At 37.3% G+C, this 23,348-nt stretch overlaps 2 protein-coding genes across 2 annotated transcripts; one reads left to right on the top strand and one right to left on the bottom strand.

Annotated features, from left to right (window-relative positions):
• The first annotated feature begins 9,463 nt into the window (after nucleotides 1–9,463).
• LOC131013627 (transcription factor TCP24-like) lies at nucleotides 9,464–15,103 on the top strand. The gene is made up of 2 exons (XM_057941758.1): nucleotides 9,464–10,847; nucleotides 14,950–15,103. The coding sequence occupies exon 1, from the start codon at nucleotides 9,783–9,785 to the stop codon at nucleotides 10,821–10,823; it is 1,041 nt and encodes a 346-aa protein (XP_057797741.1). The 5' UTR covers nucleotides 9,464–9,782; the 3' UTR covers nucleotides 10,824–10,847; nucleotides 14,950–15,103.
• Nucleotides 15,104–21,792: 6,689 nt separating this feature from the next.
• On the bottom strand, nucleotides 21,793–22,788 carry LOC131013626 (uncharacterized). Its single transcript, XM_057941757.1, has one exon. The coding sequence runs from the start codon at nucleotides 22,385–22,387 to the stop codon at nucleotides 21,890–21,892; it is 498 nt and encodes a 165-aa protein (XP_057797740.1). The 5' UTR covers nucleotides 22,388–22,788; the 3' UTR covers nucleotides 21,793–21,889.
• Between the last annotated feature and the right edge of the window lie 560 nt (nucleotides 22,789–23,348).

The following is a 23,348-nucleotide window of genomic DNA, read 5'->3' as shown; positions in this document are numbered from 1 at the left end:
GAAAAACTCGCTTTTAGAAAATCTTTTGTCTAATCATTTAGCTTATCGCTATTTAGTTCAAAGGTTAGTGCTTGAGTCAGTCTAACTATGTATGCTAAAATGCAGTTTAATGCTTGTGTCAAAATATAAATGTAATGATTGTTTGAATAGCAGTGAGCAAAATATGAACAAGCATGAACTTAAGTACAGAATGTAAGTTACACAAACAGTTTAACATGGTTCAGAGAAACTCTCCTACATCCACGCCCTGATATACAGGGGAATCCCCTAACCTTGGATTCCTTGTTCTATAGTTGCAAGTCAGTTTGACAAGCAAGTTTCGTTATGCTTATCACACGGGTTACCCGGTCGTGACCGTAGATAGAAATTTATGCGATTGCAATATCATAGGTAGCAATTTATGCGGTTAGAATACCATTTGCTATTTCTTAGCAGCGTCCGTTACTTCGTCAACTTTCAAACTACAAACCAATAACGTATTTCATTTGTTTGAATGAATTGAAGTGGGTAGGGATCCTGTGGTGGTGGTAGTAAGTCACCTCTAATTCCGACGACACAATCTTAATGATGATTAAGGCTTCCAAGAACAATGCTAGGACAATAATAAGATCGGACGTTTGGCTAGGGTTGTAAAATTGAAATGATACATTTAACCTATCTTGGCCTTCCTATTGGCGCAAATCATAGAAGACGAGATTGCTGGCAACCTCTGATTGACCGGTTCTGAAAGAAATTGTCAGGCTGGGATAAAAGATATTTTTCTTTTGGAGGTTCAATTACTATCCTCAATTCGATCACTTCCTCTCTATCGCTCGATTACCTCTCTTTCTTTAAAGCCTCGATGAGTATCATCCATACCATTACAAAAATCCTAAAAAATAGTAATAAAGTTGTTTGAGTAAGTGAGAAAATGTGTGCATGGCTAAATTTGAAGGGGGCTTAGGAGCGAAAGATATTAGAGTGATTACTTCATCTCTCTTATGCAAATGAACAGGTTGTGGGGTGTAGTAAACACACAAAATCTTACTGGTTAAGGGATTTATAATTAATTTGGAATGAGATTGGGAACCAAGTGCATTTTCGTTGGGGAAGGAAATCTGGTTAGATTTTGGAAGGATCCTTGAGGTGAGGAAGGGGTCTTGTTGAGGGATAAATTCCCCACCCTTTTTAAATTTTTAGTACATCGAGATTACAAATTGAATAAGATGGGAATTAGAAGTGGGGATTCTTGGGTTTGAAATTTAAGATGGGAGAGAGTACTTAAAAGAATTGAATTGTAAGAATTTTTCAGAGTTTGAGCTGTTTCTTTGCAAGTGCAAAATGAACAAATTGGAATTAGATTACGTTACCTAGAAAAGCTCTATTAATGGAAGTTTTCCAACGCGATCGATGTACAATGCTCTTTTTGTTATTTGATGACTACATAGATGAAGGACTTGGGAGCAAATATGAGAAGTGCAAGGAGTTAACTGAAAAGAAAGCAAGGAAGAAGAATTCTGTTACAACAGAATTCTGTTCTAACCGAGCCAACTTCAGTCTTTCTTCCCGTTCAAGTTTCTCATTAGTTTTCTCTCAATTCTTGTGTAAATATTCTCTGAAGATAAGAGAATAGGTTTAAGAGTTTTCTCAGCTGAATAGAGGTTAAGAAGTGTGTGTGCAGTAGCTTTGAAGTTAGCTTGTTAGGCTGCAGTTTTCTTAATCTTGTTGTTGAGTGTGGAGTCTGTAATCTCTTCTTCTTGTTCATAGTGGAAATTCTTGGTTGTGTGTCCGTGGATGTAGATCTATACAGATCGAACCACGTAATTCCTGAGTCTCCTTTACATTTCTGTTTTTACAGCTTTACAAAACGAGTGAGCTTTGATCTAGAGAGTTTTGTAAGGTGATTCAACTGTTCCATTGCTGCGATCTGTGATCGTGTGTTTTTGGGAGCTGCTGCGCAACAAGTGGCGCCGTCTGTGGGAAGCGATTTCCTACGGTGAAGGAGAGTGCTCGCAGAGGAAGAATCAAACCAAGATTGATAGAGAGAAGCGAATCCATCTGTTCTTGGAAGAATGGCGATGTCTAAGTTCGATATTGAGAAATTTACTGGAAAGAACGATTTCTCTCTATGGCGTCTCAAGATGAAAGCAATACTTACTCATCAAGGATTGATTGGTGCCATAGATAAAAGTCAGATCTCAAAGAAAGAGAGTGAAGATAAAGATCTTCTTCAAGAAATGCTGCGGAAAGCTCACTGCACTATTATACTCTGTCTTGGAGACAAAGTATTGAGAGATGTTTCAAAAGAAACGACTGCAGCTGGAGTTTGGGAGAAACTAGAGAGTTTGTACATGACAAAATCTCTAGCAAACCGCTTGTACGTGAAGAGGAAGCTTTACTCCTTCAAGATTTCTGATGACAAGAACATCTTAGATCAGCTAGATGAGTTTAACAAAACTCTGGATGATCTAGCCGATATAGATGTAAAGCTTGAAGATGAAGATCAGGCAATCATGCTGATAAGTGCCTTGCCAAAATCCTATGACAATATGAAGGATGCTTTGGTATATGGCAGACAAACAACCATCACACTTGAAGAAGTGGTGACTGCAATTAGGAGTAAAGAACTCCAAAAGGCTGCAGATTCAAAGTCAGAAACACCAAATGAAAGTTTGAATGTTAAAGGCAAATCTCAGAAAGGAAAAACCAAGAAACCATGGAAAGAGAAAGCAAAGTCAGGCCCTCAATCAAAGTCCAAAGATGAAGATGGAAAAGAGACCAGAAAGTGTCACTACTGTCAAAAACCAGGCCACATCAGAAAAGATTGCTTCAGTTGGAAGAAGAAGCAAGCTCAGAAATCTTCCACTCCAGACACTGCTGATGTTGCTGAGCAATATCAAGAAGCAGAAGCCTTGAATATAATTTCAAGCTCAAATGAAACTGAGTGGATACTAGATTCTGGTTGTACTTTTCATATGTGTCCAACTAAATCTTGGTTTGTTGATCTGCAGGAAAAAGGGCTTGGTTCAATAATTCTTGGAAATGATGAAGTCTGCCCTGTGAAAGGGATAGGATCAGTCAAGCTGAAACTCCATGATGGTTCACTAAGGTTACTAACTGAGGTCAGGTACATTCCTAGCTTAAAGAGAAACTTAATATCTTTAGGCTCTCTGCAATCAAAAGGTTATGAGTTTAAATCTGAAAACCTCAGTTTGCATGTTGTTAAAAATGATAAAATCATTATGAAAGGTGTAAGGAAGAATAGCCTATATCATCTGTTGGGATCCACTGTAATAGGAGAAACTGAGCATGTTTCAACTTCTGAATCTATGTTATGGCACTCAAGGTTAGGTCATGTTAGTGAAAAAGGCTTATTAGAGCTTAAGAAGTAGGGGTTTATTGATGCTAAACATGAGATTAGTATTAATAACTGTGAATCATGCATTTTAAGCAAAAGTAAGAATTTGGTTTATCCTGTTGGTAAACATCTGTCCACTGCTCCATTACAATATATCCACTGTGATTTGTGGGGTCCTTCAAAGACCACCACTATAGGTGGAGGAAGTTATTTCATCTCCCTAATAGATGACTATTCCAGAAAGGTATGGGTATACATTCTTAAACATAAATCTGATGCATATGATAAGTTTGTTCAATGGTGCAGTGAAGTAGAAAATGAAAAAGATTGCAGGATTAAACATTTGAGAACTGACAATGGCCTTGAGTTTATATCTGAAAAGTTCAGTGAATTTTGTAAAGCTAAAGGGATCAAAAGGCATCTTACTGTACCTGGGAATCCACAGCAGAATGGGTTGTAGAAAGGATGAATAGGACCTTACTTGAGAGAGTAAGGTTTATGCTGAGTAGCTCTGGACTGCCTGCAAGGTTTTGGGGAGAAATAGTTACTACAGCAGCCTATTTGATTAATAGGTGTCCTTCTACTGCAATAAATTTGAAAACTCCAGAAGAAATGTGGAATGGCAGGTCAGGAGGTTATTCTCATTTAAGAGCATTCGGTTGTCTTGCTTATGCTCACACAAGGCAAGACAAGCTAGAACCTAGAGCTCTGAAATGTATTATGATTGGATATCCCACTGGTGTGAAGGGTTACAAATTATGGTGTATAGAGCCAGGAAAGGGAAAGGCTCTTGTAAGTAGAGATGTCATCTTTAAAGAAGATGTCATGCCATATAAGAAAGAGGTGTCAAATGCTGAACTTGAGGTGGAGTCCACTACCATATCTGCTGATTCTGAAACTCAAAAGGGAATTACTCAAGATGATGGTATAAAAGAGGAAGAATCAGAGTATCAAGACACTTCTGTGGATAACTTGAGTGACTATCACTTGGCAAGAGATAGGGTCAGAAGAGAGATCAGGCCACCAGCTAGATTTGCTCATGCTGAACAAGTCTCTTATGCTCTCAACATTGCTGAAAAGATTGCTTACCAGGAGCCAAAGAATTACAAGGAAGCAATCAGTTGTAAGGATAGTAAACAATGGATTAAAGCAATGGAGGAGGAGATTGAGTCTTTAATGAAGAATAAGACCTGGAAATTAGTACCAAGAGTAAAAACACAGAAGTGTGTTAGCTGTAAATGGATTTACAAAAGGAAGGTGGAGGTAGTTGGAAACACTGAAATGGTAAGGTATAAAGCTAGACTAGTAGCCAGGGGATTTACACAACAAGAAGGTATAGACTTTACTGAAATTTACTCTCCTGTTGTAAGACATACTTCTATTAGGATCTTGCTGTCTTTAGTTAATCAATTAGGATTAGAACTGCATCAGTTAGATGTTAAAACAGCATTCCTGAATGGAGAACTAGATGAAACAATATACATGAATCAGCCTGAGGGTTTTATTGTTAAAGGTTTAGAGTCTCAGGTCTGCCTGTTAAAGAAATCACTCTATGGTTTGAAACAGAGTCCTAGGCAATGGAATAAAAGGTTTGATGAGTTCATGTTGAGTATTGGTTTCTGCAGATCTCTTTATGATAAGTGTGTATATCAGAAAAGGGGTAAAGATGGAGGTCTAGTATTTCTATTGCTATATGTGGATGATATGTTAGTTGCTAGTAAGTCATTAACAGAGATTGTTGAAGTGAAGCAAGCCTTAAGTGCAGAATTTGACATGAAAGATCTTGGGGAGGCTAGAAGAATCCTGGGAATGGATATTAAGAGAAACAAGGAAAAGGGTGAGTTAATGCTTCTTCAGTCTGACTATATTCACAAGGTACTCAGGAAGTTCAATATGAATGAGGCAAAGACAGTAAGTGTTCCTCTTGCTCAACATATTAAACTTGATGAAAAGCAGAAACCAAGTACTAAGAAAGAAGAACAGAAGATGAGTAAAGTTCCTTATGCCAATGTTGTGGGGAGTATTATGTACTCTATGATCTGTACAAGGCCAGATTTAGCCCACTCTATTAGTGTCACTAGTAGATTTACGGCAAATCCGGGTAAAGCTCACTGGGAAGCTTTGAAAGTTATACTCAGATACTTAAAATCAACTCCTGATGTTGGGATTGTGTTCAAGCAAGTTTCTGCCATAGGTGGTGAGGTGTTGGCTGGATTTGTAGACTCTGATTATGCTAACAGTATTGATACAAGAAAATCACAAACTGGTTATGTGTTTACAATGTTTGGCTCAGCCATTAGCTGGAAGTCAATGCTCCAACCTGTTGTAGCAATCTCGACTACAGAAGCAGAATATATAGCTTTAACTGAGGCAGTAAAAGAAAGTATTTGGCTCAAAGGGATGGTTCAAGAGTTTGGTTTTCAGCAGGAATCAGTCTCTATATTTTGTGACAGTCAAAGTGCCATTCATCTTGCAAAACACCAAGAATTTCATGAACGCACTAAGCACATAGATGTGAAGTTACATTTTGTGAGAGATATTATTGAACAGGGCACTGTGAAGGTTGTTAAAGTGGGGACTGAGAATAATGCTGCTGATATGTTGACCAAATCATTACCAGCAGCCAAGTTTAATTATTGTCTTAAGTTGATAAATGTTTGCTCTCTTAAAGAGAGCTTGTCTGTGTGATGTGATTCTTTTCTGTTTTGTGATGCACAGCTGCAGGTGGAGTTGCTACTATGAAGTCAAGGTGGAGAATGTTATTTGATGACTACATAGATGAAGGACTTGGGAGCAAATATGAGAAGTGCAAGGAGTTAACTGAAAAGAAAGCAAGGAAGAAGAATTCTGTTACAACAGAATTCTGTTCTAACCGAGCCAACTTCAGTCTTTCTTCCTGTTCAAGTTTCTCATTAGTTTTCTCTCAATTCTTGTATAAATATTCTCTGAAGATAAGAGAATAGGTTTAAGAGTTTTCTCAGCTGAATAGAGGTTAAGAAGTGTGTGTGCAGTAGCTTTGAAGTTAGCTTGTTAGGCTGCAGTTTTCTTAATCTTGTTGTTGAGTGTGGAGTCTGTAATCTCTTCTTCTTGTTCATAGTGGAAATTCTTGGTTGTGTGTCCGTGGATGTAGATCTATACAGATCGAACCACGTAATTCCTGAGTCTCCTTTACATTTCTGTTTTTACAGCTTTACAAAACGAGTGAGCTTTGAACTAGAGAGTTTTGTAAGGTGATTCAACTGTTCCATTGCTGCGATCTGTGATCGTGTGTTTTTGGGAGCTGCTGCGCAACTGAGACTGATTTGGTGTTGATAAAATTGTGGTGCAAAGATGTTCCTACTAAGGTATATACTTTTTTATAAAGGCACTACGTAATAGAGCTCCTACAAGAGATAATATTGGTAAAAATGGGGATTATTTTTATGAAGATGAAAAAACCTGTATTTTATGTTCCTCGCCCTTGGAATATATTGCTCGTCTTATATGTTCTAGTAACTTCTCTTACAAAATTTAGAGAATGTGTTATTATGTATGGCTCGAGATTTAGATGGTGGGACCATTTTTTATTTTATTTTTTTAATAATTTATTAGCTTTCAAAGGAGAAAGACTATCAAGAAGATTTATTTGGCAATGTATTTGTTAGAGTATACGAAAAGCTAGAAATACTAATATTTTTGAAGGGCTCACGTTGAAGACATCAAAATTTGGAGGTGGATTCAGTCCTTTTTCTTTTCCTCTTTCACATACTCAATTCATAATTGATGTTCTTTTTCGATGGCATGTATTCCGTATAATCTCAAAAAATGAGGTGCATGATTTTGTAGTTTGAATCATTGAGCAAGGATTGACTCGTTTTTCAATAAATTTTTTAATTTAAAAATAAAAATAAAACTAAATAAAGAGTACTAGAGGAGTATTGATTATCTTCTCTAGCTCTGATGGCTGTAAATTCTAAGGTCAGATACAAGCTTTAAATATTTGTCTGTAGTCATTTAAGAATCAGTGCTTTAAAATTCATGATATTTCAACTCAAATTTTAGTCTTATATGTATTCTTGAGAAGCCTGAAATGAAGATAGTTAACATTCAATGCATTGTGACGTGTATCAGTGTATGGATGTATAACAATACATATATGCAATTAATAAGATTAGGATATTTGTGAACACATTTTAAAAATGAGATTATACAGCTCAACGATGTCTCAATTTTGTCAGTAACTCTCTTGTCCAATGTCTATACCTTAAATTGATGTTGTTTTATTGACGAAATTACATAAGTTTATAATTGAAAAAAAAAAAACTAAAAAATAGTATTGTACGTAATGGCACCATTTACTTTCGAATAAATATTGTGTTATTTCCAATTTCCAAATGCTTATATCTCCACTATATGTTAATTTAATTCATTGAGCAAAACTATAATAAATAGAAAGAAAAAAAAAAAACCATTATTTCACCTTAAAATGACTAATTCGACACTACCTCGTACCCCCTTTGTCTTCATGAGTTCATGGTCTTTTAATTGTGTAGTACTTAAGTATTAGAGAAAATAAAATGTAAAATAATATTAGGCGGCGTGCAATGAATGTATATAGGGACACCACCTCCACTAAGATAGCGTGGAATCACCTCTAAAGATGAAGGAATAAAAGTAAATGCAACATTCATCTTTTCTTTTTTGCTACCTTACATACTTTTCCTAATCATCAAATTGTGTCACCCTCTTTTATGGATATTTCATAAAAGGATGGACTATGTTAACAAGAAGGATTTAAAAGGAGAAATTTTTATTATTCGACATTCTCTCGTGATAATCATCAAATTCCTTATTTTCTATAAAATAAAATTTTACTCTTTCTCATCCCTCCTTTTTCATTCCAATGAGAAATAATATTATTTTTTTATTTTTGGGTGATAATATTATCCTTTTTTGAAGTGAAAATGAGTAGTGGAAAATGTAGAATTCTCTTTTGTAGAAAATGAGAGAATATAAAGAAGAAATTTAGCCCATGTTTAGTTGAGTGTTTTTGGAGGTTGGAAAGGAAATCAATTAATTGAATCCATTACTCATTGTTTGGTTTGGATAATAAGGTAACAATTATCCTTACTTAGGGTAATCCAATCACCCAATTTGTTACCCCTCAAAATAGAGGGGAAACAAAAGAAAGAGAAGCTCTTACTAATGATTCTTTTCCATTGTTAAACCAAACACTCAATAAAAGTAATGCTTATTGTTACCATTCAACCCCTTTATTTAATTCCATTCCATTTCCATTCCTCTACTCGAACCAAACGAAGAAGGAAATTTTTGTTATCCCTTACTTTCTCATGATAAATTTATCGACCAAAGAAACACACCCTTAAAGCTTATTTTTAGAGTTTAAGTTGTTGATGAACTTATTTTGTCAAATACTTTAAAATAGCTTATAAGCTCAGCCAAACATCCCCTTAATCGAAACAACATCGTTTTATTGCGATAAATTAATAGACGTTCAACTATAAAGTTCAAAATTAATTTTATAATCACTCTAGCTAAATTAGAAGCTTTGTGATTCTTGGACTATCAACCCTAGCTGATGCATAGATAAGAGATAATATCACATTCTAGCTTTTATATGTTATAGTTATATAGATAAAAATATAAAAATAGTTATTATATTATGTCTTTACCTACTTATACGATTTACATGAATTTTGTGTATAATTAAAATTCGTGTAACAATATTATTTACATTGTTATACCAATTGTGTAATAAAAAAATTTGTAACCAAAATTTATATGAATGTAATAATAATATTGTTGCGTAAAATTTGGTTACTGGCAAAAATTCGTGTAAGCATGCGTGTAAGAATATAATAGTCAAAATAACTGATTATTTATAAATTTTATCTATATGATTATAAGTTCCTATTATTATATGCATTTGGGTAAATTAAGGCGTTGGGCGTAGGTAACAATTCAGTGGCTAATCTATATATGTTGTCCAATCCAATTAAAGATTATGAATCCAAACTCCAGTGCAGTAGTTTCTTAATCGAGCCAGTCACGCCTAGTCATAAATATGTGTGAAAGAAAAAAGAAAATGTGGGTGTATATATACATATAGGCGCGCGTGTGTATTTGTGATTTAATTTAGGTTTGTTGTTGCAGAGTTAAAGAGTGAAGACAAGGGACAAACAGACACAGGCTTTGGATTTTTTTTATTAAAACACTGCAGAAAGCCTTCTCTCTGCTGCTAAAAATACACCGAATTGAACCCCTCTCTCTCTTCAGTATCTCTTTAGCCAAGCCGCTCACCACATTTAATCCCTCTCCCTACTGTTCTAGCTGTCTCCTTTTCAACTCAAAAACCCTACTTCTACAAATTCATCACATTTCATTCTCAATTCTCTCTCTCTCTCCTAGCCATCGAGCTCAGACAAAAACGGTATGAGAGCTACACATGGAGGTGGATCAGATCCAATGTAAATTCCCAAAAATCAGCAATGGCGGTTATGCTTCAACAATAGCAAGCCGGAGAGAGAAAATGAACGACGACGACGACGAGGGGGAGAACCGGCGGAGCAATCCGAACAAAGGCGGCTCGGCCGATCCAGTCGGCGGACTATACGGCTGGCCGTCGTCGCGGATTGTTAGGGTTTCGAGAGCCACGGGCGGGAAGGACCGCCACAGCAAGGTCCTTACATCGCGAGGGCTGAGAGACCGGCGCGTCAGGTTGTCGGTTAACACCGCGATTGAATTCTACGATTTGCAGGACCGCTTGGGCTACGATCAGCCGAGCAAGGCGGTGGAGTGGCTGCTCGCGGCGGCCGCTGGCTCCATCGCGGAGCTGCCGCCGATGAATTCCCCCTTTGCTGAGTCCGCCGCCGCCAGCGGACGCATGATGGCGCTGGACTCCGTCTTCGATGGTGGCGAGGCGGCGGCGGGGAAATCCTCGATTGGTAGCAGCAGCTCCGAGACGAGCAAGGGCTCGGGGCTTTCAATTGCCAGATCTGACAAGGCCAAGGAGAGAGAGAATGAGAAATCCTCTTACGTTGCTTCCTTCACCGAGCTACTCAGCGGTGGAGGAGGAGGAATCAACTGTTTCAACGGCCGCGATCAAAGGCCAGTTAACGAAGAAAATTCAAATTTCTTCCTCAAATTTCCGACGGATTACTTCAGCAGAGGTCTCTCAGCCCCACAGGCGACGGCTTCGCCATCGCCGCTTCTGTTCAGCGCGGCGGCGGAGCTGCAACCTCCGTTCCCATTCGCCTCCGACCAATCAGTTTCAGCAGTGAATGCTGCGAATCCGTCCGCCATTAATAGGGGGACCCTTCAGTCCAATTCTTCGTCGCCGCCGCACTTTCCTCCAAACTTCTTTGGCGGCGGAAACCACCGCCATTTCTTCCCCGGTTTCGACTCCCGTTTGCAGCTCTACTACGGCGATGCGGATCAGGGAAACGATGGCAGAAATTCCGGGCCGAAAAGGAAAGACAAACCCTGATTTCGGTCACTCTCGAAACAGCTGGTAATTAATCTCGAATTTCTTGATTCACTGCTAATTCCGCTTAATTATTTTTCGTTGCTGCATTGATTGATTGCTTTTGTCCCTGTCTGAATTCTTGTCCGGATTTGACGTTTTCTAGAACTATGGAACATTTAAGAGAGGGCTAATGCAAATGATTATTGATTCATGTGTGTTGGGTTACTTTATATTCCACATTATCTTTTTAGGCGGTAAATGAAGTAAATTATTTGTGACTTGTGAGATTTTTAAAGCTTTGTCCCAGTTTATCCAGTGAAATTCATATTTTGGTTAATTACAGTTGGAGAGCAAGTTGAAGATATAAAAGTAGTTTTGTGATATTTAACTTATATATTTTTATACATAATTAATAACTAATAAATAATGGGAAAATATCAAACGTGTTCTCAAAAATGCAAAATGCAATGTTTTAACATAGTTACAATAATGTTTCGAATCACATTTTTCTATCTGAAAAATAGATGTGTCATGATTGATCATCCTCACCCCAATGTGCCTCAGACCTCTTTTTCGATATCCATTATATGCGCTTCATGAAATTCTTGCACCAATATTTTATCTTAAGGCCCCAATCCGTTTAAAAATGTTGAGACATCTTTAGGAAAACATTTAAACGTTGGGACAAAATCTAATAATTTCCCTTAAGTATATCACAATTAAAAAATATTATACTTTTGAAGACAAAGATGAATACTTAAGTAAAATAAAACATACTCCTATATATGTATATAATTTGTTTACACCCGAATAAAAGATGACAGCTCTAGATATTTATTTGTATATATAGTACAACAATTACTAATTATTGCAGAGTGAAATGTTTTTGTTAGTTAGTTAGTAGAATGGAAAATGTTAGTGGGATTGTGAAAAGTGATTAGCGATCTGAGATAATGTGGCATTGATACCTGCGAATGGGGACCGTTATGTTTGGTTTCCCTTGTTTCAAGCATGTCTATGGCGGAGACAGGTGTTGCAAATTGTGCGCATGTTAGCGCAAACCCATGTCATTTTTTGTGGGGGAATTTCCTTATTTTAATCGAACAATATTAAATTAAATTATTCTAATATAAATTAAATGTCAGCTCTGCTCTGACGGTTACACAGAGATAAATCTTAGCTGGAGTTTAACAGTTGTCATGCTTCGGCGCTCTGTCTCAATATATACATACCCACTCATATAAGTATAATATATTAAAACATCCTTTTAGGGTTTTAGGCCTTCAATATCTTTATTTCCTTTTTTGGCTACACAGAGAGGTTGCTTTATGTGGAGTAGTATTAGGCAAATCATAATTTTACAATGTGTTTTATCGTGTATATATTATGATAAAATATGAGGACCTTGATTACATTTTTTAAAGAGACAGTTGTTTATTTGAGAGGATTAGTATTGATAGATAAAAACAGTAAGATTAATCTCTTATTTATTTTGATGGATTGCAATTTTGGGATATCCTAATGCTTTTGATTATTTCTATCATTCAAGCTAGTTTTGCTTGATTCTTATCACATGGAAAGAGTGGGATTGGAGATATCATACTTTTGACGATAAAAATACTCAATCATACATATAATCAATCATGCAAATTAAATGTCTCCAAGAGAATTAGTTTACAAAACGAGATAAACCACAGGATATGAAAAATTTAGTGTACTATTTTCAGTATTGATAATTAGATGGAGGGAGTAAAATCAAATCAAACATAAAGTCTTAGAATGTTTTATATCAGTACCTCAATAGATAACATATGTAGTTATATCAGAGATAATCTTAATTACGGTAGTATTCGGGTGGATTCAGGTCAAAACAATTGAAACTAGAACTCAAACTTCTCATAGAAAGGAACCTGAAGCATCAAAAATTTGTAGTTGGAATTGTTTGTACCCAACCCAAATGGAAATGTTCAGATCAATTCGGTTAGCTTGAAGTGATCAAATACTGGTATGTGGCATCCCAATTTGAGATTAACAATCTTTCAATGAATTTCAGATTTGTGAACGAGAATAGTGTAAATTGAAGGCTGAATTGCATTTCAGTTTCACACACACAAAAAAAAAAGGCATTCAAATCAACTTAAATCGAATTGAACCCTACGATTTGGTTAGATTTTTCGATTTTGATTTTGCTTACCCCGTATCATAATAGCTTAGTTATATCATCTAGACTACCCAAAGCCAGTCAACATTGATAAAGTAAAGATTAATTTAAATTGCAATATTTTGGCTCCCGACCTTTGTATGAAAGGTTATTGATAGTATCTTTTTAATTAGGTTAGTCATCCCGTATTTTATTGTAATTTTTGAAATTAAAAGTTTAATGGGTCATCTTTCTATATTTTTTGCAGACAAAAATAGAAAATTAGAAAGATGTTTCGTGGACGGGTGAAGTATTACTTTTGATATGGTTAATTAAATTTTGCAGAGATTAATTAATTTGTTAAATTATAACATATAAATATAATGTATGACTAGAAGTAAATTAATTACAAAATATTTTAGTATGTGCACAGAAAACATTCTCAATTGTGAATTTATCATATACAAATGTTTGTATATCGTGGATGTGTATATATATATTACATGAGATATAGTCATATAGTAGATAAAGAACACATACTTGGGTACCCTGATCGGAATGTTTATAACTTTTATTTGACTAATTAAAAAATAGGAGGAATGTCAATAATCCTTACGGTAATTAACGGTACATTAATTATGAACACAAGCAAGTTACCAGTTACCACACACACCACTCACAAACATATACTATATTATACACACATAAAAATGTGTATGTATTAAATTTCATGCTAGGCGAAAATAAAGTTTTCAGTGCATATATTGTGATGATTTTAATTATATGTTTTTATTTCCACCTAGTTTCACAAAGTTGCAAGTCAAGGTAGTTTTTGCACTGAGATCTCGTTGGTCGTGAATTTAATTTTTTATATCTAATTATAAATACAAATATATTTTATATTTTATTGCTAATGATCTATGTATGTGACGCTTGCTGCATATAACTTGGGTTAAGTATCAAATAAGCCCATATCATAGTACTTGGGTTAAGTATCAAATAAGCCCCTATCATAGTGGCCCTTATCACGTTTAGCTCCCTATAATCGAAGTTGGGCTAACTAAACCCTCATACTACCTAAAATCGAACAATCGGGCCCTCTGCCCTAACAACCACTTAACACCGTTAATTTTCGCCGGAAACACTGTTTTGGGGAAGCCCTTCACCACCAGCCACGGCGGCGGAACAATGGTGCCACCTTCCACACCCTCCGCCCCTCCATTTCCTTTCCCTCTTCCTCTCTCCTGCACTATGTCTTCTCCCTCCTCCTCCGCTCCTCCTCCCCCACCTCCGCCTCTCTCATCGACGCCACAACCAGCCGCCGCATGCCCATCTCTCTCTGCTCTTCCTCGGCGCCATCATCTCCCCTTCCAATCCCCTATCTTCCGACTCCGACATCTCCCACCAGATCCACCTCACCAGACCGACGATCGCCTTCGTCACATCTGCAACCGTCGCTGCCCCAGAGGATGGTGGTGCTCGACTCTCCTAAGTTCGAATCCCTCCTGCTCCCATGTGGCGCCGAATTTGATCCGCCGGAGGTGTTCCAGGATGACACGGTGGTGATTCTCTATTCCTCGAGCACTACGAGGAGGGTGAAAGGGGTGTTTCCGGCCAGTTTCCGGCGAAAATTAACGATGTTAAAAAAAATAAATTAAAATAGTTAACAGTGTTAAAACAGTCGTTAAGTCAGAGGGCCTGGTTGTTCAAAATTAAGGACTTCAAGGGTTTAGTTTGACCAACTTCGACTATAGGGATTTATACATGATAAGGACCTCTATGTTAGGGGCTTATTAAAATATGAAATGAAATACGTGATAAGAACCTCTATGTTAGGATACTTAACCCCATATAACTTAAACTGATTATTGAAATACGAAATGAATTTATGAATAGGTTCTGCACTATTTGTCTATATGGTTTATCAAAATAGAGATAAAAAAGAAAGAAGGCATCACCACAGATGTATCAAATATTGCAGCTAACGGTATTTATTTCATGATGCAGGTCGTGAGAGAGAGAGAGAGAGAAGCAGCCCCAACTCGTAACTCGTAAGCGGAAAAAACTGGTAGAATGTTACTATTTTTAGATGGATTGATTACAGAAAGTGGGGCTGGTTGAGGCTCGACCTATTTATTTAAAGAATATTCTTGTTATTAAATATATATATATATATATATATATATATATATGTTATATATATATATATGCTACCGAAATTGAAAGTTTTGTTGCTTTGGAAAATATAGAAATGTTGGATAGAATGATGGAACAATCGATTCAATTTTATCTTATCAAAAACAAAAAAGCAATATAAAATAAAGTACATATAATGTTGTTTTTATACTGTAATATTAATTGATTGCAGTTGTATGTTCATTATAAAAAATCTCTTTTACAACATGAATCATCTCAATAGAATCTCTCTTATTGAATGGTATTGATAAGATTCATAATAATAGAAATCATTTCTAAACCTATCAACTATGCTAGCAACAACTAGACTTTATACGAAGATAATATATGAATTCCAAACATATAAACCTACTGTTAGGTCCGGAGGGTCTCGAATAGGTGTATGGAGAGGGGGAATACACCTATATGCTATTTTTGAAAATGAAACTTAAAATACAAACTGACTCAACCTTTTTAGTTAAAAGAGTTTTATCAAAATAAGGTTGACGACTGATATTCAATACTCTTCAGTAAAGAGTTATCAGTTAAGTCAGAGACTTTAACTGATACACGTAAAGTTTCAGTCGAGTTTGTTAAACAGAGAGATGTTATGAATCTTACTGGCTATCCGGAGATAGATCAGTTAGACTAATAACACACGCAGCGGAAAACTTATGTTTCGAAATAGCCGGTGAGATTAATCACGTTGTCAGCAGTTAAGTTTCTCTTTGCAGTTGACTCAACCTAAAACACCTTTAGATTGACTTGCAATAGGACAAGGACACTCTAGCAATGGTAAGTTGACCCAAAGTTATCTCTCAAGAAAGATTTTACAGGGCTCCTAATTGTATCACAGCGAAAGCAGTAAAGTTTGGATTGAAAACTGTAAAATTAAACTAATGCTTGGAATTAAAACTTAACTTGAAATTAAACTTAAGAATTAACTAGGCGAAACTCAAATACTTAAGCATAAATAAACTATTAAACCCTAGGCAGAATTAAACGATTAAAGTAAAGCTACTAAGAATTTAAACACTATTATGCTAAGAATTTAAACAACTATAATTAAAAGCTTCTAATCTAATTGACATAAACGAAATTGCATAATTGAAAGCGAAACATAATGCATGTAGAAACTAATAAATAAACGTAATTAATAAATACTAAAATCGTCTCGAGAAGCAAATCTGTCACTTGATTACAACTCAAAACGAAGAACTAACTAAAACTGAATTGAATGCTAACTTAGAATAAAAACTCGAAACTAAAGAACTATGAAAAACGAGAATTAAACTAAAGATTGTTTTGATGCCTAAGGTCGAAGCTATTCTTGGTCCGAAGGCTGAAGGATAGTTTCTCATGATGAACATTAAGCCCTTTATATAGACTACCTTTCATCAACCCTAAAATCCATCAAGAACGGCCCAGCCAAACTGGACCTAAAAGATAAACATCAAGGCAGGCGTGCACGCACAGGAGATTGCAGCGAAGGATAACTTGTTCGGCAAGTCATGGCAGCTCTGGCAAGTGATTGCCAGCTCTGGAACAATGTTGGCTCTGGCAAGTAAAGTCAGCTCTGGAGATGTAATCTGCTCTGGATGAATAAATGCCAGCTCTGTCAGCTTTAGCTCTGCACAGATGAATGCCAGCTCTGGCAATGGAAGTCTGGTCTAGTGAAAGTCCACTCTGTCGACTTTGGTCAGTTCTGGAACTCAACTCTGGCTTGGGATTGTTAGCTCTGTCAGCTCTAGCGAGGCAGCAGAGTATGTGCCGTCAGCGCTGGGCACCACTTTGAGCCCAAATAAGCAATTTATGATCCAAAAACTCGAACAAAGCATTCTTCCTCCTATTATATCAAAATCTCCTACAAAGCATTAAACAAACCCATAAACGCACCAACTTCCAAAATATTTAACTCAAATTTAGCACACTCAAACCCCCCAAATTAAGAACAATTAGGCATAAATCAACCCCCCCACACTTATCCTTTTGCTTGTCCTCAAGCAAAATCAGTATGAATCCTAGGAAGAGAGCGTTCCACGATGATTATTTCCATCCAAACATTCAACAAGTCAATTCAAAATTTTTCAATCAACACATATCTCTCAGATCATGCAAGTAACTTAAAGTTTAAGAAGCAACACAGCAGTAATGCAAATAATTCGATCAGGCCCAATTCTCCGCTAGAAGTGAATTTCCCTAATGTGATCGCCTTTATAATCAGTATCTCCATTTCACAACTTTTCCTTTCTCACACTTTGTGTGCTTAATCACTTAAATTTCGACAGTTGAGCCATAATTCGTGAAATAAAACCATTTGGATGTAATCCAAAGTCTTCTCACGTGGTTTCCCATGCTCATAGTTAAACTAGCGGAGCAGAGACTTAGAGCTGTCATTTTCAGAGCTGGCCAGATGTTCAGAGCTGGCAAGATGTTCAGAACTGTCAATAATTCACATATAAGGATACGATCGTAGGCAATCACAATGACAACACTCTTTCTAGCATCTACCGGACAAATCACATTTTACTTACTTACAACCGTGTTGCAACAAAACTCATACTTCTTTGCACAAACAAGAAACATATATCAAAAGCAAAATCAGAATAACCACCAAACAACACTACCCCCGAAATTCACATCAAGAATCATCTCTTCCACAAATTCATAAAAATTAGCAAGCATCCAAGAACAAGCTAAGAACAGAGGGACCAATCGCCCAATCAGAAGGATGCACAAAAGCACTCATCAAAACAACACACCCTCTCTACAAAAAGAATGCCATGTCCTCAGGGCAAAAGATAAAAAGAGTTAGAAGAACGTCCCTGATTATTGGCAGTGAGAAAAAGAAGCACGGTGTGGGGTGGCGAAGGTTGAAAGTATGCAGCGTGGGATGTGGGGTTTGTGGCCTAAGGGCTTTAAGGACTCTACGCTGGAAAAAATCAGCGCTAGCAGCCCTCGTCAGCGCTGGTGGCCTTGTCAGCGCTGGCTTAAAGGTCAGCGCTGGCCGCTTTAGTCAAAGCTGGCGAGTTTGTCAGCGTTGGCGATTAAACTCATCTGCAACAAAAAAAATAAGAACACTAACAAGATTAAACCAACACCAAAGGCATCAAAACAAGAAACACAAAAGAAAGCAAAGAAACAACAGAACAAAAAGAAACGAAAAGCAAACTAAGAAGAACAACATGGGTTGCCTCCCATGCAGCGCTAGTTTTAAAGTCGCCAGCCCGACTTAGAGAAACCCTTAACCAAAATCACTTTGACGCGTCGGCTGCATTAATCCCTGTGAAAGCACGTCCTTCTCCATTTCAGTTGTGGGTCCTCTTAATGAGCAAACAACGTTCATCACATTCAACACTCTCTCGACCCAGGAGCCAGATCTCATGCTTCCCTCTTTCTTCTCCTCCAATATATAGCAGTACACCTTGCAATCCTTGCACGACACCATCATTGCATTTCAGCACGTCAGCCCATTCTTCTTCAACGACTGCGTCCTCTTTCAAGTTAGTCGGTAATTCATGAACTGCATTAACGTCGAGTTGCAGCTTGTCCAAAAATTCATCTTCAATGGCCACCTCATCTAGCAGGTTATCAAGAAACTCCTGCATTATTTTGTCCTCTTCCGGGCAAGTGCTCATCAATTTCTCCTCAGCATAATTTCGGCGAGTGCTCACCAGAGCTGGCGGCCTCGTCAATGCTGGCAGCCTGGTCAGAGCTGGCGGGCTGGTCAGAGCTGACCCGACCATACTCAAAGTTCCAGATCCCATATCAATGCGAGTCCGGGTAGTAGCCATAAAAGGCCGGCCAAGCAGAACAAGATGGTCGTTCTCTCCTCTAATGCCTTTTCCTGCATCGAGCACCACAAAATCTGCCAGCACTTTGATTCCTCTCACCGTGACTTCGACATCCTCCAAAAGTCCACGTGGGCTGCTTATAACACCGTCAGCTAGCTGAAATCTCATATTAGTGCACTTCAGCTCATCTCCGTTCCTGCCCAACTTCTGAAAAATATCAAACGACATCAAATTGACTGTCGCACCCAAGTCTAACATGCCCGAGACCTCCCCAGCTCTACCCAAACCAATACCAAAAATGAAGCTGCCTGGATCTCCTTGCTTCGGTAGTGGTTGGGTTGGATCAACAATCATCGGTGGCAAAGGTGGACTGGGACGTTGGCTAGCTTTGAAGGCTTCCACAGTTTTGCTCTTCCATTTTTCATCAGCATGTTTTTGGCAGGAGCCTGCCAGAGCTTGCAGCCTAGTTTGCTCTGGCTTTCTTGACAACACTGGCATTTTTGACAGATCTGGCGATTACTCGACAGCTCTGGCAGCCTTTTCAACTCTGGACTTATCTTCAGCTCTGGCATCCTTTTCAGCTCTGGCAGCCTTTGTCTGTTCTGGCATCCTTGATAGCTCTGGCATCCTTGACAGCGCTAGCGGTGTTGTCTGCTCTGGAAGAACAGTAATAGCTAGGACCTGATGAGCATGCAAAGGCTGACCGTGAAGTTTCCCGGGCTGCTGCTGGTTCAGAGTTCCCGACAACTGCCCCACAGTAGTCTCAAGGTGTTTGATAGTGGCTGCTTGAGACTTCATATTCTGCTTGCTGATCTCCATAAACGATTGCATTGTCTCCTCCAGAGACTGTTTCTGCTGTGGAATCTGCTTTTGATATTGTGGAGCATTCTGAAATTGTTGAGCGGGCTGAAAATTCTCTTGCTGCTGATACCTTGGTGGATATTGTTGGAAAAAGTTTTGTTGCGGTGCATAAGGCTGCTGACCTCTCCATCTGCTATTGAAGTTTTGTTGGCCTTGATTATAAGTCTGCCCAAATTGCGGTCTGCTCTGAAATCCTTGCGCCGCATAAACTTCAGCTGCGCCTTCTGGAGTATATTCTCCCATTCTATGGCATTCATTTATTCCGTGGCTAAAATCACCACATATTCCACAAGGCTCGATGCTCTGCGCAAGGACAGGCGGAGTTTCCATCTTGCTCATCTTGAGCTGTTGCAATTCTCGCATCATTGCAGCTCGCCAGTCGGTGCTACTGCGCTGGCCTCAACCCGGCGTCCACGGGTCGACTTTTGCTGAGAACTCTCGGCCAGAGTCTGGAAAATCTGGTTCAGCTCTGCAGCTGTCTTTCTAGCTATGTTCCCGTCTGCAATGCTGTCCACCATTAATTGAGTAGTTTGAAGCAGCCCGTCATAAAAAAATTGCATCAACATTACAGTGGTCAGTTGATGCTGCGGGCTGGCGGAGGAGTTCTTGAAATCTCTCCCAAGCCTCATGGAAGGGCTCGTCCGTTCCTTGGATGAAGTTCATGATTTCAGCTCTGATCTCCTGCGTCTTATGATTCGGGTAATACTTCAGCATGAACTTCTCACATGCCTCTCCCCAAGTGGTTATGGAGTTGGGCGGCAGAGATAGCAGCCACGTCCTCGCTCGATCCTTAAGCGCATAAGGGAAACACTTAAGTTTTAACTGGTCCTCAGTAAGATTAATCAGCAGTGGGATGGTTTGCACTTGAGTGCAAAAATGTAACCAAACACAAAAGTATAATATTTTAGAGTCGAATTACTTTCTTATGACAAACTTTGTATCAAACAAACGAGCTCATATATAAAATATTTCAATTCGCAAAAATCGTTAGTAAAATTTGGACCAATTATAAAATTATCGTTCAACCATCTAAATCGTCCGATCAAACCTTCCAAAATTTAACATTTCAATATTTTATCTACCTGGCTTCAAATCTACATTTATTTATGCAAGATCAACAATTTTCAACAACTTATCTTGTTTTGGACCCCAAATAATCGGACTAAGAAACCTAAATAAAATCAAATACTATATTAACTTACAAATTTATAACATATGTCACACTCTCTTGATGTAGCATTAGTCTCATTGATTTGGACATCTGAACTTTGGATTTCCATAATCTAGGTCAAGCGAAATAAGGTCAGATCTATATCACTGAAATTTTGAAATAGACATTTAAACAAACAAATTTGATAGCCCGTGTGTGCTTGGATGATCGCTTTAAATAACTAGGACAATAAATCCTGTTTTAGAGTGACTTTGGTTAGTAGGGTAGTACGTGAACAAGATTTTAGAGCTTCATTTACACAATATTAATGTTTTCACCGGATGTTGTGATTGTTTCACATAAGTTGTCAATTTAAATTTATATAATTGATGATGCACGGACATCGTAGTTGGATATATATATTACTCCTACAACTATATAGATTTACCATTTCTTTATAAAGTTTATATGATTTTACTATTAAAACATGAATGATGTCCATGATGATGCATGGACATCATACTTGGATATATTACTTTTAAAAATTATTATTTGATTATATAATAGATACCTTTTATAATTTTAAAAAAAAAAAAACCCATTTGATTGCTTAGCTCGTTAAGATAAGTCCACCATATCACAACTATAGTTAAAAAAAAAATAGAAACATATATATAAGATTAATTACACTTTATGGTCCAACCTTACAAAAAATTATAAATATAACATGAGATAAAATTAATGGTCTCAAAATGAATAACTGGATCATTTTGTTACAATACAAAATTTTGGGCAACCCAGACCGTGCATCTCTAATCACTTGGAGGCCATATATATTTACAATTTTTATGAAAAATAAAAAATCCTGCATATTTTAAAGGTCAGTATCGTATAATTAATTGTAATTTAAATACTCTCCGGCTAATTACAATAATCTATAAAAGCCTCACTACATCAATAAAAGGATCTAAGGGGAAAAAAAAAATCGAAGCTTCATGAAATGTATGTGAAGTAGTTGGTAGAACAACGATTTCTTTATACATAAAAACTCGAACTCGGGTCTCATCGATCTTAACTGAATTTGATTCATCTCCAAATTGTGTCGTGCTTGAAGCCTAATCTGCCTATTAAATCGTCGAATAAATTCCTCGACTCTTTTGTTCAATTCTTCATTGGACATTTGTGAAAACTCGTTAACTTTCTCGTCTTCGAATGATCGATGATCTTCGCGATCGTGCTTCTCCGACAATGTTCTATGCAAAACCATCGCCTTCCCCTCTTCCTCCGCCGCCGCCACGACCACGGAATTACTCCGCGCGCGAATCTTCTCCTTGGGATTCTCTTCTTCTTTCACGTCATGCCACGTAGTCGCCTCAAACAAGACGATGGCGCCGCCTTTGGGTGACGTGGCAGCAGTGTCTTTGATAGTGATAGACGATGTGGCGGCGGTGTTGTCTTTGATCATTGTTGCTTTTTGATGATGATGTGGTGGTAGCGTGTTTGATGACGTGCCCTTGGTCGTGAGAAAATGCGGCAAAATCAACGGCGGCGATGAGAACGAGGGTGTTTGATATGAAAAACCAGAATTTGGTGCTACAGATTAAGCTCGAAGGTGAGAGGTTAAAAATGTAGAACACGGAAGTGTATATCAAAATGGAAGACAAAAATGCCCACAGTGATTTTTGGTTGGGTTTAGTACTCTTTTTGAGTTTTTCCAAGTTTTGATTCTTGTTCAGTGATTTAAAATTTATTGGGTTTTCTGGGAAATCTGGAAATGGGATGGCCATTTTCAGAGAATTTGGGTGGTTTTGATTGGGAGGGTGAGATTTTGTACATAATGGAAATGAAGAGAGGAATTTATAGCGTGCCAAGTGGATGGAGCATATCATAATATTTTTTATTTTTTATTTTTTTCACTTGAAAAATAAGGGATTTGAACACTAGACCTCACTGTTTAGAGATAGGGGTTCTCACCGTTTGAATGTTCATTGACAACATCATCATATATTTAAGAAAATAATATTTATCATAAAAAAAATTATATATTAAAAAAGTGGATAATTTACTCTTCTTACCTTTGATCGATCAACTAAAAAATTTGCGTTAATGACAATAATTTTTTTGATTCAGGGTGAGAGGGAGTGGTGGAGTTTGAACCTTAGACCTCACAGTTTACAAATAGGAGTTCGCGCCACTTGAATGTCTCATTAAAAACTGTTAAGGACAATGACAAGATGAGAATTTTAATATTATATTTAAATTTTTGCCATAGAATTATGAAATTATTAGGGGACACATACTTTATTTATAAACAAAAACTTATTGGAGGAATATAGAGTATGAGTATTTTATATATATATATATATATATATATATATATATATATATATATATATATTTGTAGGGTAGACAATTTTTTCCGACTA

Source organism: Salvia miltiorrhiza, chromosome 2, assembly GCF_028751815.1.
Source record: "Salvia miltiorrhiza cultivar Shanhuang (shh) chromosome 2, IMPLAD_Smil_shh, whole genome shotgun sequence".
In the NCBI taxonomy this organism is placed as follows: domain Eukaryota; kingdom Viridiplantae; phylum Streptophyta; class Magnoliopsida; order Lamiales; family Lamiaceae; genus Salvia; species Salvia miltiorrhiza.
Note: the sequence above shows the minus strand (reverse complement) of the source record. Positions and strands in the feature narration are given on the sequence as shown.